Genomic DNA, 13,183 nt, shown 5'->3' with positions numbered 1-13,183 from the left:
TAGGCTGGTATGACCTCATCGAAACAACAGAAGGAGACTGGATTTCCGAATAGGATCACCTCCACAGGTCCAAGGGCAGAAGCTCAACACATACTCTAGGACACAATTCAGTCCATGACAATGGGCTTTAGGGAGCAGCCTCACCCCCTGTGGTCTGCTCCTCTGAGGGAACTCGGCCACAGAACCCCAGGCCTGGTGAGGTGCAGGCCTCGCCCAGGATAGCCATACCTCCAGGGGGCTGGGGGGTGGACTTTGGAGGCTTCTTTTCCAAAGCCTCCAGGTCTGACACTCTAAGCTGTAAGGAGCACATGGTAGAGAGACACACTAGCACCCAGGCCTCAGTGAAGGTTGGCCTAGACACACTAGGCAAATGACAACAGCTGTGAGGTTTACAATCTGGGACCCAAATTATGGGGCAGAGCAGGAAACCCAAGCTTGCCAACTTACCTTCAAATGGCCAGTTCTGCACGTGGGAGTTCAGACACAGAGGAGGTAACTTTGAACCCCCTATTGTCATCATCTGAAAACAATCAGCATGATTAAAAAAAAAAAAAAAAACCATAGATCCATCAAGACAATTATACGTTTGGCATCAAATCTCTTTCTGTGATTTTTCTTCTGTATTCCAAGTCTCCAACGCTTCACTTTATGAATACCTTCCAAGCATTTTTAGGAAAGAAATTAGCTCCAATTTTCTGGCAGCTTTCCACCAAGAGACAGCTGATGAGTCGTGAAATGTGAATCGCACGCGGACTCAGGAGGAAACTGGTGATGAGCAGGAGTCGCTCAGGTCCAGGCTTCCTCCAGGTCCGGTCCGCCACTTTCCAGAGCACAACAAACACGTGCTCCATCTCATTCCCTCCTTGAATACGGAACAAGGCCTGAAGGAGACGTTGCCACTGGACTTAGAGAAGTCACTATGGCCATTGTGAACCTCCCTTTGAAAGGTGTTATGGATTGAATTATGGAACCCCCCAACAAATATATACGTATATATATTGAAGTGCTAATTTCAGTGCCTGTGACTGAGATGTTCGAAATGGACCTTTTCTTTTGTTGTCAGTTAAGTTAGAGGAGGTCATACTAGAGTAGGCTGGCTTCTAACCCTAATCTGAGTGGTGTTTTCTAAAGGGGAGGACAGACTTACAGACAAAGGCCTTGCCCTCCCTGGGAACCAGTGTTAGCTGCCGTGGAGTCATCCCCGACTCATGGAGACCCTGACGCACGGAGACCCCAGGCACAAGGGTACTAGCGCTGCGCAGTCCTGTGCCACTCCATGATCAGTTACACATTGGCCCACTGTGACCATTGTGCAGATTGGGTTCTCACTGGCTGGTTTTTGGAAGCAGATCACCAGGCCTTTCTTCCTCGTTCATCTTAGTTTGGAAGCTCTGCTGAAACCGGTTTAGCATGATGGCAACACACATGCCTCCACTGACAGACGGGTGATGACTCTGCATGAGGGACACTGACTGGGAATCCAACCAGGTCTCTCACATGGAAAGTGAGATGGCTGCCACAGAATCATCTAGAACATCTTTTTAGCTTATGTGTTTACAATGGACTCAAACTGCTGTCTGCATCTCCTGCTGCATGCCAGAACCTTCTGAGCGTCTTGCAACAAAGGCTACTGGAAAGTTGTTAAATAACAGAGCATCCAAGCCATGGACTCCTCTCCAGCCAGTCAGCCAAAAGGGAGAGGGCCATCTCTATGTTCTGATGTGGAAGGCTGTCCTTGGCACAGTCTTGGGGAAGGGGAGTAAGTTATGGAACAGTATGCACAGTTTTCTCCATTCTGGGAAAACACAAAATATGCGTATACATTTGTGTATGCTTCTAGAAGGCTCTGGTAAGAAAATCACAAGTTGATGACACCCCTGAGGATGTTGGGAGGATAATTTTTACCTCTTACTTTAAAAAAGAAAAAGAAGTTTGTTGATTTGATCATTTACAATATATACATAAATCCTGGAAGTCCTTAGTGTCACCTTTGCTATTCAGCAGGAGCCTAGCTTTAAATCAAGGGTCCCCTGCAGCCGTAGGCCAGCGCGTGGTTTTGCTTTCTTCACTGCTTCTGTTCCTCCAGCTGACCCCACCTCTGCCATAAAACCAGCAAGTGGTCACTTTACCAGGTTGCAGAAACCAAGCCCACGCGGTGACCACCTGACTCCAGCAGACTCGTGGGCTCGGTCCCCAGCACCGGTGGCCTAGCCATGGCTCAGTGGGAGCACTGCTGGGAGGGTCAGTGCAGGTCCTTCTATGTCTTTTGATCCAGGAGTGGACTGTCTTCCCTCTTGGCCCCTCAGCCCTGACAGTTTCCATGGCAGAGATCGGATGGTTCCTAACTACTGGAGTCCCCATGACATACAATCAGTGTTTCCTTTGACTTCTCCCTTAGAGATGATGCTCGGAGAACTGAGATCACCCAGGAATGTCAGGTGATCCAGGGAGCTTAGCGCTCTCCAACCAGTCACCCACCCAACCGCAAGCAGCTGGGTCCCCACCTGTGCAGTGCACTGGGGTAGCGCCCAGATTTCCTCCAGGGAAGTCCAGCAAGGAAGCCTGGAGGGCTGAGGGCTCTGCTTAGCAGGAAGCTGAGAGCCTGCTGCAAGGAAGACAGTCCCAGTGGTCGTCCCTAGGGTCGTGCTCCCGCAGGGAGACAGTCTGTGCAAGGGCTCGGAGGCACACCTGTGCCATAGCCCTGAGCCCTTGGTGTGTGAACATCCCCGCCACTCTTCTCCCCAGTGCTATGTCCCTACCCGCCCTCCCTTCACGGACTCGCACTCACATCCATACATCACCCTTTCACACAGGCAGGGCCCACCGCAGCGTCCAGAAGCTAGGGGCCGGTGCACCACGAGGACTGGGGACCGAGAGACCAGCCTGGCTCCCGGCCTGCCTCGGCGGGAAACTTTCCCCACGGCCACTCACCCAGCCCCAAGTCTGCCCGTCGCGAGGCGGAGAGCGTGGGGTCTCCGGAGTGGAGAAGAGGTGCGTGGAGCCCAGCTGCCTCGCCCCTCGCTCCCTCTCGATTTGCCGCCAGAGCGATCCGCAGACGCCACCTCGAGGGACCGGGCCAGAGAGCAGCCACGCGCCAGGCGGGGAGAGCCCGTCTCCTTTCTTGCCCCGGTCATACCGACATGGGCGCGGGGAGTAGCAAACTGAGGGTGGGATTCAGGGAGCAGAGACCAGAGGCAAGCGCTCCGGGTCATCAAGAACTGGCGAGCGCCCTCCCGAGTCCTGACGGCGCCCAGGGCAGCGCAGGTGCCACCGAGCCGATGGTGCAGGGGCGACGCGGAGGCAGCGCAGTCCTGGAGCTAGGAAAGGCGCGCACGGGTTGTCCGCGCACTGGTCGGTGGCGCGCAGTAGCTGCACCAGGCCGGGCGTAGGGAGGGTCAGGGAGGACAGAGACTCAGCTAGAGTCCGCACTGGGGAGACCTCCACGAGCTCCTGGCACAGGTCGACATTCTAGTCCACTTCCAAATTTGCGACGTAGGGCTTAGCCTCAGACATAGAGCCATCCACAGCGAGGACCGGGAGCGCTAACACGGATATGGCAGGTCACAGGCATGAGGACCAGGGCGGAGCAGGCCCAGGTCAGTGGCACGCACGCGGGAACAGCGACAAGTCGGAAAGACCAGACAGAAGTTGGTCACGTGGTGCACGGTGGGTGCTGCCCAGGCTGTGGACGACTCCTTCCCTGGACGCATGCAGCCCGCGTGTGCACGGCTGGCAGGACCACAGGCACTGCGCAGGACGGACAGGCCCCCTGGGGGAATGGCCCCAGCAGCTGGGCCAAGGACAGGGTGCCAGCTGACCTTTGAGTGGGGTGGGGGAATAGTGGTGTCACTAGACCAACATTCCCGGGTCCTGGCCCAGCCGTCCTCTGTGCCTGCTACCTCCTCCTCGCTGGAGGTCAGAGCCCAGGCCTCCTGCGTCCTGGAACCCTGGCTTAGTGACAGGGGCCTGGGGAGGAGCCTTTCCCCGTGCCAGGGCAGGCAGGAGGGCGGGTGTTCCCAGCAGCTCACTGTAGGTGATTTTGGCACAGCTCCTAGTCGAGAATGTTCATTCTTAATCTCACTCTAAGCCGTTAGAATACACCCCCTGTCTCCTGTTGTTGTTGTTTTTGTTGTTGTTATGTGCCCTCCAGTCGGCCCAGACTCATAGTGACCCCTCCTTGGGTTTCCAAGGCAGTATCACTACAGAAGTAGGCAGTAATAATTTAATGGCTTAAGCCCCATAATTATATCATAGAAATAAAAAGCTTGCTGGAGTAGACTGAAAAAGGAAGAAAATAAGCTGTGGCAGGTGGACGAGTGCTTAAGAAACATTTATGGCAGTGGAAGGTGCTTCAAGTGTGCCAGTGTTCACTTGCAACTGCTCTTACTTTTTTTTTTTTTTTTTTGGCATAGTGAGGAGTCAGCGTGACCCCAGTGTTGGACATCCTTGGTAGGAACTAGCTCAACACAGAAAACCACACGCAATACCTGGGAGCGGGCCATCCTTTCTGACAGATCTGATCACCCGTGAGTGGGCCACCTCATGGCATGAAGGCCCAAGGTGATTGTGGGGTTCTGGGCCAGAGGAGAGAAGCCCAAAGGCTGATTTCTAACCTCTGAGCTTTGAGAGCTCAGACCTGGAGTCTGCATTTGTTCCATCTCAAAAGGATCTGTTCATTGCTGGACTGAGTGCGTGCGTGGGGTGCGGTGGCGGAAAGGGAGAGAAGCTTTCCATTCATCATTAGATGTTATTCCACAGGAAAGACATGGATGCTGGGGCCAGGGAATGTAGCCATAGGCAAGTCAAGAAGAGGTTTCGTGGGAGCTGAGGAGGGCAAGAGGGGGTGCTTCCAAGAGGGGAGGACTATCTGTCCTTTGTTTTCTCTGGCTCAGGCTGCCTTGCTGCAGCCCCTGAACATCAAAATGAAACACATTTAACCTTTCATTGTTACCCCCCTTGAGAGCTTTGTGTGAGATTTTCCAGGTTTACAGCCTGGTGCAGGTCCTGTGCCAATCTCCTGTAAACTATTTTTGGCTGGGGCTCTGTGTGAGCCCCCACAGTGGGCAGGGCGGGGGACAAGTCACAGCCCCCAGCACACTGGGTCCCCCGCCCTCTGGAGTGGAGTCAACCAGCCTCTCCCCCAACACGGCTCACCTTATCAAGTCCAACCCCAAGCCAAGCCATGCTTGGGTCTCACCACTTCCCCTTCACAGGGGCAGTAGGGCCTTCAGATGGGGGCATTTTGATCCTATGGAAGAAGAAGGAAGAATAGAAAAAGAGTGGGAAATGAAGAGGAGTTGAATTCACAGGAGGGATGTGGGAGTCCACGCCTGCTGGAAGTGTTGATGATAGCATAGGGTTTCTCCTCCAAAGAGAGAGCTGGAACACACAGTCCTTTCACAAACCAGGACCACAACTCTCCTCCAACCCAGTTAGTCTGCATTTCTAACATCTGTGCACCAGTTTATCTTGCTTTATAGAATAAATGGGTTCCTACCAGAAGGCTGGCGGTTCAAACCCACCAGCCACTCCTCGGAAGGAAGATGGGGCAATCTACTTCCATAGTGATACTGCCTCGGAAACCCAAGGAGGGGTCGCTATGAGTCGGGTCCGACTTCACGGCTATGAGTCAGAGTTGATTCAATGGCAGTGGATTTGGGTTTGCTTTTTTGTTTTGGGTTTTTTTGTTTGTTTGGTTTTGGTTTTGGGTGGTGCAAGTGGTGAAGCACTCAGCTTACTAACCAGAAGGTTGGCAGTTTGAACCCACTGAGAGGCTCCTCGTAAGAAGGGTCTGGCAATCAGCTTCTGGAAGGTCACCGCCTTGACGATCTCATGGTGTGCAGTCCTACTCTATACACAGTGAAGCTCCAGGAGTCGGAACTGACTCAGTGGCGACTGGTTTGCTTTAGTTTCATGCAACTAACGAGAAGGTTGGGCAATCTACTTCCGTAATGATACTGCCTCGGCAACCCAAGGGGGGGTCACTATGAGTTGGGTCCAACTCGACGGCACATAACAACAACAACAACACCAAACTAAAGCAAACCAATTGCCACTGAGTCAGTTCTGACTCATAGTGCAGTGTTTTTAAATTCCCCAAGTTACAGGTGGGAAATGGGTGACAAAATGCTAACATTTAAATTATAATCCAGATTGATGATGAGCTAAAAATTAAGCATGCAACTTGCTGTTCATACTTTGACAGATCTGTGGATTCAGGTCTAAGTGACCATGGGGAGCACAGAGCTTGGAGTGTCGTGGGCTGGAATGCTGGCATTATTGAGGGCAGGGGCAGGGAAGAACCGAAGACCCAAAGTGAACAGTGTTTATCCCCGGACCTGGCTGGAATCGACAAACCCAGATTAAGTAGCATGTTTTCCTTGGCATGGTCTATCCTCGCTTTAATTCTGGGCATCTGAGGCTGTGTAGTTACACCTTGTAGCTGGCTTGGTTTATTAATCCCACAGCTGGAGACTGTACTACTGATTTAATGTTTATTGAACACCCACAACGTGTCAAACACGGTACAAGACTCAGCCTGAGGCACTTCACTCAGTGAGTCAGCAACATGTACAGCTCACACACATAGCAAAGACATCAGCGCTCGGAGGGAAATGGAGGGCCTCCCTTGGGAAACAAAGGGCTACTAACCTCTCCTCTATGAAGGATGGGCTGTGTGCACTCCCCTGTCTCCACACTCTTGCCTGGATCCCATGGAGGTCAGTTCCATAAGCTGCAGTTGCAAGACCACTGCACGGGGCTGGGGGTGCAAACTGCAGGACAGAGGTGGTTAACTAGCTGATCTGAGAAGATAAACCTGGCACTTAGCCACCCTGGTAGAAGCAGGCTGAAAGTTCTCCAGAGAAAGTGTCGAGGAAGGTTCCAGCTATTGGAATACTGTCACCTTATCTGTTCTCACAGTTGCTATTGCCAGTTAACCACTGCCAACACATATCGCAACACTTGGTGGACAATTTGGGGAGATAAATCCATTGATCAGCAGCCAAAACTGAGACCTGGGACAGTACTCACAAAGAGGATTATAGCATCTCCCCCAGCCTGGGCAGGGCTGCTGCCAGGTGCAAGCTGGCTCCGTCCCAGCTTTACTACCTGTGCAGCTCTCAGGGGAAGATGCCGGGTTTATTTACACATTCAAACAAAATGAATTACAGCCAATCAAATCCTGGACTTACAATCCTAAACAGAGTTCTCTGGTATTCAGCTCTGAGATTATTTTAAAGTTTTTTGGGTTTTTTTTTTTTTTTTTGGCCTGTTTTATACTCAAGCTAGGTAGTCTGGCATAGATTTCATACCAGCTAAGAGTAATTCATTGCTGTTTGTGGTGTGGTAAATTACTTAGTACAGCCCTGCTAGCCATAGTCTTTGTAACTCCCACCAATGACTAGATGGGACTATATAAATGAGGTACTTGTGGCCCACTAAGGGGATTGGATAGCTTGCTAATAATGTAAATAAGGCATGCAAATAAGGAATAGGAAACCATAACAAGAGGGTCAGTCATTTTTGCCATCCTACTAGGCTTAAAATGAACCATCCTAGAGGCAGAAAGTGGGGACCTGGCTACCACCAAGAAGAAGAGACAGGAAATTTGCCATTTGGACCTGGGGCCCCTGCACTGGGAAACTTCTAGCCCAGAAGACAGAGATCTGTAACTCTGGGCACAGAGATGGCAAGGAGCAGTAGCAGCAGAAGCAGCAGAGTCAGGAGACAGGCAGGAACCAGGAAACAATGAGCTTCCTGGCCACAGAACGAGAAAGCTGAGTGCCTTCTGGCAGAAGGCTTGCTGGCTGGAGTGGGGTGCCTTCAGGAATTTATTAGAGAAGCTAAAGAGCTTTATAACATTCTCTCAAACAGTGCAGAGGCCAGGCCAAGGGCCACAGAGAGGCCTACCTGTGGGTACAGCTAAAATGAGGCTGTCCTGATCAAAGAACTGGATCCTGAGTCATGCTTGATCCTGAATTGTAATCTGTTACTTCCCTAATAAACCCCATAACCGTGAATACAGTCTGTGAGTCATTGCAATGAATTATTGAACCCAGCAGAGAAGGAGAGAGTGCCGTGGGAGAGATAGATGGTGTCAGAATCAGTAAAAAAACAACAAAAAGGTTGGAGAACGCACGTCTGACCTTTGCCTCATAGGAATCAGCCTTGGGTGTTGACGCTGATGCTGGTCCTCCTCCCCCTTGTGAAATCAGATGCCTCTCCTGTAAAGTCACTTTTACACCATTCAACAGCTGATTTGCATAATTTCCATAACTTGGTACTGGGTATGTTTCTCAACACGGTATAATTCTCCAACCTCTCCAGGCTCTCAACAAAGTCCATGTAAATGCCAGGCATTTTAAGCTGAAGACATGACAGAAACAGGTGGGAGCTTTTCTAGTAATTAATGAGGACATTTTCTTTTCACAGTTGGTGTAGACTTAAATCCAACTAATCAGGGAACTCTAATCTTTTTAACACCCTAGCAACTAGAATTTGGAATAATTTATTAGTTAAAATTTTGTAATATATTTGATCTAAAGTTGAATAATGGTACCTTTTGTTTTTTAAAAAAATACTGATTGGACTCATACAATGTCTTCCATATAGGAGATATGACTGAAACTGTGAAATGAATCCTTGCCTATCCTGAGTGTAAGGATTTACTTCTGTGTGATAGACTAGATCTAGTTAGTAGGCTAAAAGAGTATTCAACAAGTATGGTGTGGTAACTCACCAACTCACCATAGAATTCAACCTCAAATTCTTAACACCTGCGGCAGATCTAACTAAAGTTCCATTTAGATGTTTCTGAGATCCATTAGAAAGAGGATAACTCTTAAGGTGCTTCACCTTGGTAGCACATTTAAAAACCATCTGAAATGCTTTGGAAGATACTGATGCCCAGGCCCCATCCCAAATCAGTTAGATGCTGCAGGGGCGGATCCTAGGTATGGATGGTTCTATGAACAGCCAGGGCTAGGAACCAGGCATTTAAACCCTCCAACAAAGACACTTAATCAGATCCCTCCCCAGCTAACCTCAGTCCTCCCTCATCCCCCACATTCTCCACATATATGCACCAAAGACCCCAGCTAACCTCAGTCCTCCCTCACGCCCTACATTTTCCACACATATGCACCAAAGAATGCTGAGGGGATGTGAAATGTCTGTCCTTGAGCCACCAGAACCTCTCCCAAGTAACAGAGCTGCTGGGAGCCCAGGATTCAGTCCCTAGGGTTCCTGGGAGGTGAGCTCATTTGGGGCAGGGAAGGGACATAGTGCAGTGGGTGGGCTGAGATGTCAGAGGCCAAAGTCTTTGTTCTCCATGTCCACAGATGAAGCTGAAGGTCAGTTCTACCACCATTGCCAGACATAGCTTGGATTTTTAATTTAATCTGCCTTTTTCCTTTCTCCCAAGTCAGTCTTTTCCTGCCCATTCCCATCCTGCAGAAAGTCTAGTCATGTAATTACTAAAGATTTCATATTGGTAACTAGCCCAATAATAAATACTCTTCCATTGTAGTTGGTGACAGTGGAGTAAAGGATTTAGTCCTTGTCATCCCCTCTTTCACTTTCTTTCAGGCACACTTTGATGAGTGACTGCACTTGTTTCTGAGAGTAGGAGAAGCATGAGGGGAAAGCAGTGATTCTACTCTTTAATGAGCTGGGAAGTACTGAGTTGTACACACGGTGGCCAAGTTGCTGCAGAGGCTAGGTCATGCCACAGGGGCTGATCTGGCAGCTGGTACTGGGTGTCCATTCCCAAGACTCCTGCCCTCCTGCCCTGTCACTGTTCCAACATTCAACATGGAGACCTCTGTCCCAGGCTTCATTTACAGTTTTCTCAGGAGGTTATCAAACCAAAACACAAACCCACTGACACTAAGTTGATCCCAACTCATAGCAACCCTATAGGAGAGAATAGAACTGTCCCGTAGAGTTTCCAAGACTGCAAACCTTTACAGAAGCAAACTGCCTCATCTTTTTCTGTAGAATGGCTGATGGGTTTGAACTGCTGACCTTTTGGTTAGCAGATGAATGCTTCGACCACTGTGCCACCAGAGCTCCTTCTCAGGAAGTTACGGTGAGGATTATCAGCCTGGTATTGTGGCCCAATTTCTTCACCTGGAAAGAATTATTCCTTGAAAGAATTAAGTTCTGCTTTCTGTAGGTGGCGTTTATTTTTCTGTTCTCGTGAATAAACTTCTCCCGGTCCTTGCATTCTGGGTTGGTCATGTTCCAAGTATGTCACCACAGAGCAGGTGTGGAGCACTCGGTGCACAGCTGCTACTGATCTGTTGCAGTAACTAGAGAATGCTCTGCTGCGGTACACAGTTCACACTGAGTATGCAGAACATCAAATATTTGAGTGCCTGTCTTGTAGCACATGCTGGGTGTGTATGCACAAACACACACATGTAGCGTATCTGTCTTATATACGGTTACCATTTCCTTGAAAAGGAGCCCAGGTGGCACAGTTGTTAAGCACTCAGCTGCTAACTCAAAGGTCGCTGGTTCAAACCCACCAGCTGCTCCTAGGGAGAAAACTGTGGCAGTCTGCACCTGTGAAGATCCCAGCTTTGGAAGTCCTGTGGGGACAGTTCTACTTTGTCCCATAGGAAGGCTGTGACTTGGAATCCACTAAACAGCAATGGGTCTAAGTGAATTGGACTTCTCCATCTACCTACCAACTACCTACCTGTCTGTCTCTTCATTGATTAATTCATCTTCTCACCTTCAAATAGTAGTTCGGCAGGAAGGAGGAAGGAAAAGAAAAGCAAGCCTTTTTGAAGGGTGGTTGTAAGTGTTTTTGTGCTATAAATTCAAGTGGCCTGAAATAAATGCTTGAGGTGTATAAAGGTCTTGTTCAGGAGATGCTGAAGTCCTGGATATAGGTTTGTAATACATATTTTCCTGGAATGCTAGAAATTGACAGATTCAGACTGACTAAGCAATATCAGGTACAGCCATATCCGCTGAGTCCTTTTAAAATGATAACTGCAAAGTCTTATCAACTCCAACACTGCCATTTGAAATGCCCCTCCCATTTCTCCTTCATCTCAAGCTGCCAGGGAAACCAAGGAAGACAGCCATGGCCCAAAATGCTTTGCTGAACCCACAGAAAGGGGCTTGTTTGATCTTCAAAGGCAGAGGAATACATAGTAAATGCCCTTCCCTCTTCCTAAACTCCTCCAAGCAAAGCACAAGACTCCCACGAAAGCCCCCTTCACGCTTTGCAGTGACACGAGGACAAGACCGACAGCCGGGGAGGAGGGTGGCCTGGGGGCACTGGCTTAGCTCTGCAGCCGAAAATAAGCTCCCCAGTCCGGCCTGGGGCAGGCACCCTCGGTGGCCAGCGCCTGGCGTAGTGGCATCAGATGACCACGCTGACCGTCACGGTCTGGCCGCGAGGCGCGATCTTGCGGGGCCAGGAGAGCAAGAGTTTGCGCAGCTCCTCGCGGAAGCTGTCGTGCAGCCAGGCGTAGATGAAGGGGTTGTAGCAGGCCGAGCTCATGGCGAGCCAGTGGCACAGCAGCTGCACCAGCCCGAAGGCGTAGGGGTCGATGGCGCGCGGGTCGAGGTCGCGCAGCAGGTTGAAGACGTGCAGCGGCAGCCAGCAGACGGCGAACACCACCACGACCACCACCAGCAGGCAGAAGGTGCGGCGGCGCCGCGCGCGGTCCCAGTCGGCCTGGCTCCGAGTCACGCAGCCCGGCACCACGCGGTTCCGGAGCTTCACGGACACCCGGACGTAAGACACCAGGATGACCAGCAGGGGTAGGAGGTACGTGCCGAGCAGCAGCCCCCAGGCGTAGAGCTGGCGCTGGCGCTCCTGGGGCCCCCAGAACTCCTCGCAGAGGCGCACGCCGTGAGGCTTGAGCTCGACGTGGTAGGTGTGCAAGGCGGCGGGCAAGGCCAGCACCGCGGACAGCGCCCAGATGGCCAGCACCGCGTAGGCGCTGAGGCGCAGCGAGACGCGCCGGCGCAGCGGGTGCACGAGCACGACGTAGCGGTCCACGGCGATAGTGGTCAGCGTGAACACCGACACGTACACGGTCACCGGCTGCAGGAAGAAGACCAGGTGGCACAGGCCGCCGCCGAACACCCAGCCGCGGGGCTCGAAGGCGTAGGCCAGCGTCAGCGGCACGCAGGCGGCGCACATGAGCACGTCGGACAGGGCCAGGTTGCCGATGAGGAAGTTGGTCACGTTGTGCAGCCGGCGCACCCGCGTGATCACCAGCACCAGCAGGCAGTTGCCCACCAGCCCCACGACCACCACGACGCTGTAAAGCAGCACGATCAGCCCCTTGAGCTGATGCACCAGCTGCAGGCTCTGGAAGGGCGTGACGGCCTGAGCGTTGGGCCCGGCCGCCGTCCCATTGCTCTCCGAGCTCTGGTTGCCCGGGGCTGCGGCCGTCGGCGGCGGCCCGGAGACTAAGTCAAGGAGCCCAGGGCCCCGAGTGGGCAGTGAGGCCATGGCCACCTGTCCGAAGAGAACCAAAATGCGTCACGTCCCACTCTCCACCCTCCCTCCCTCTCCCACACCATCCCTGCCTCTCTTTACCCCTTTCAGCCTCGAAAGCACCCAAGTCCTCCTTTGGGATGCCTGGTAGCAGAGCAACAATTAGAAGTGCAGTCTCTCTCCTCCGTAAAATAAGTCTGCGGATGGCTAGGCTGGCACAGGGTACCGAAACGCCTCCTACTCACTATAGAGCCTTTGCAAGCCACGCAGACCACACCTAGAAGCACGGTCCTACCTGGTGAGTGGGGCTGGGGGGCGGGAAATCGTCCTGGGGAGAGAGGGCAGAATCGCTGCGGTCCCCTTGCGGTCCTCGGCTCACCGCGGAGGCTCAGGCTGCTGGCTTCTCCGCGGAAGCCGGGCGGGATGAAGGAGTTCCCGCTGGACTGGCAGCTTTTGAGGGGGACGGGCAGCGCCGCCCCTCCGCCCCGCCCTCCACTCCAGCGCGCCCTTGTTTGGAAAATGGGGGCGGAGCGCGCGCTGCCCTGCTGGGTGCTGGACAACTAGTGAAAAGGACAGAGGAGGGGCGGAGGGTATGGGAACAGAAAAGAGAGAAGGGGCCCCAGAACCTGGCCCCAGGGGGGAATTCTCGACTGTGGGAGCTTGCAGCGCCCCTGGCCTGTCTGGCTCCGGAGGACAGTGGGTGCATTGGGCAAG

The 13,183-nt window shown here is 52.1% G+C and overlaps 1 protein-coding gene across 1 annotated transcript; it reads right to left on the bottom strand.

Moving 5' to 3' along the window:
- Positions 1-11,380: 11,380 nt before the first annotated feature.
- On the bottom strand, positions 11,381-12,484 carry PRLHR (prolactin releasing hormone receptor). The gene has a single exon (XM_007936847.2). The coding sequence runs from the start codon at positions 12,482-12,484 to the stop codon at positions 11,381-11,383; it is 1,104 nt and encodes a 367-aa protein (XP_007935038.1).
- Between the last annotated feature and the right edge of the window lie 699 nt (positions 12,485-13,183).

The sequence above is a fragment of the Orycteropus afer genome, unplaced genomic scaffold (genome assembly GCF_000298275.1).
Source record: "Orycteropus afer afer isolate SDZICR_OR568_19922 unplaced genomic scaffold, OryAfe1.0 scaffold00038, whole genome shotgun sequence".
In the NCBI taxonomy this organism is placed as follows: Eukaryota; Metazoa; Chordata; class Mammalia; order Tubulidentata; family Orycteropodidae; genus Orycteropus; species Orycteropus afer.
The sequence above is the reverse complement of the archived record's forward strand: the minus strand, read 5'-3'. Positions and strand labels throughout refer to the sequence as shown.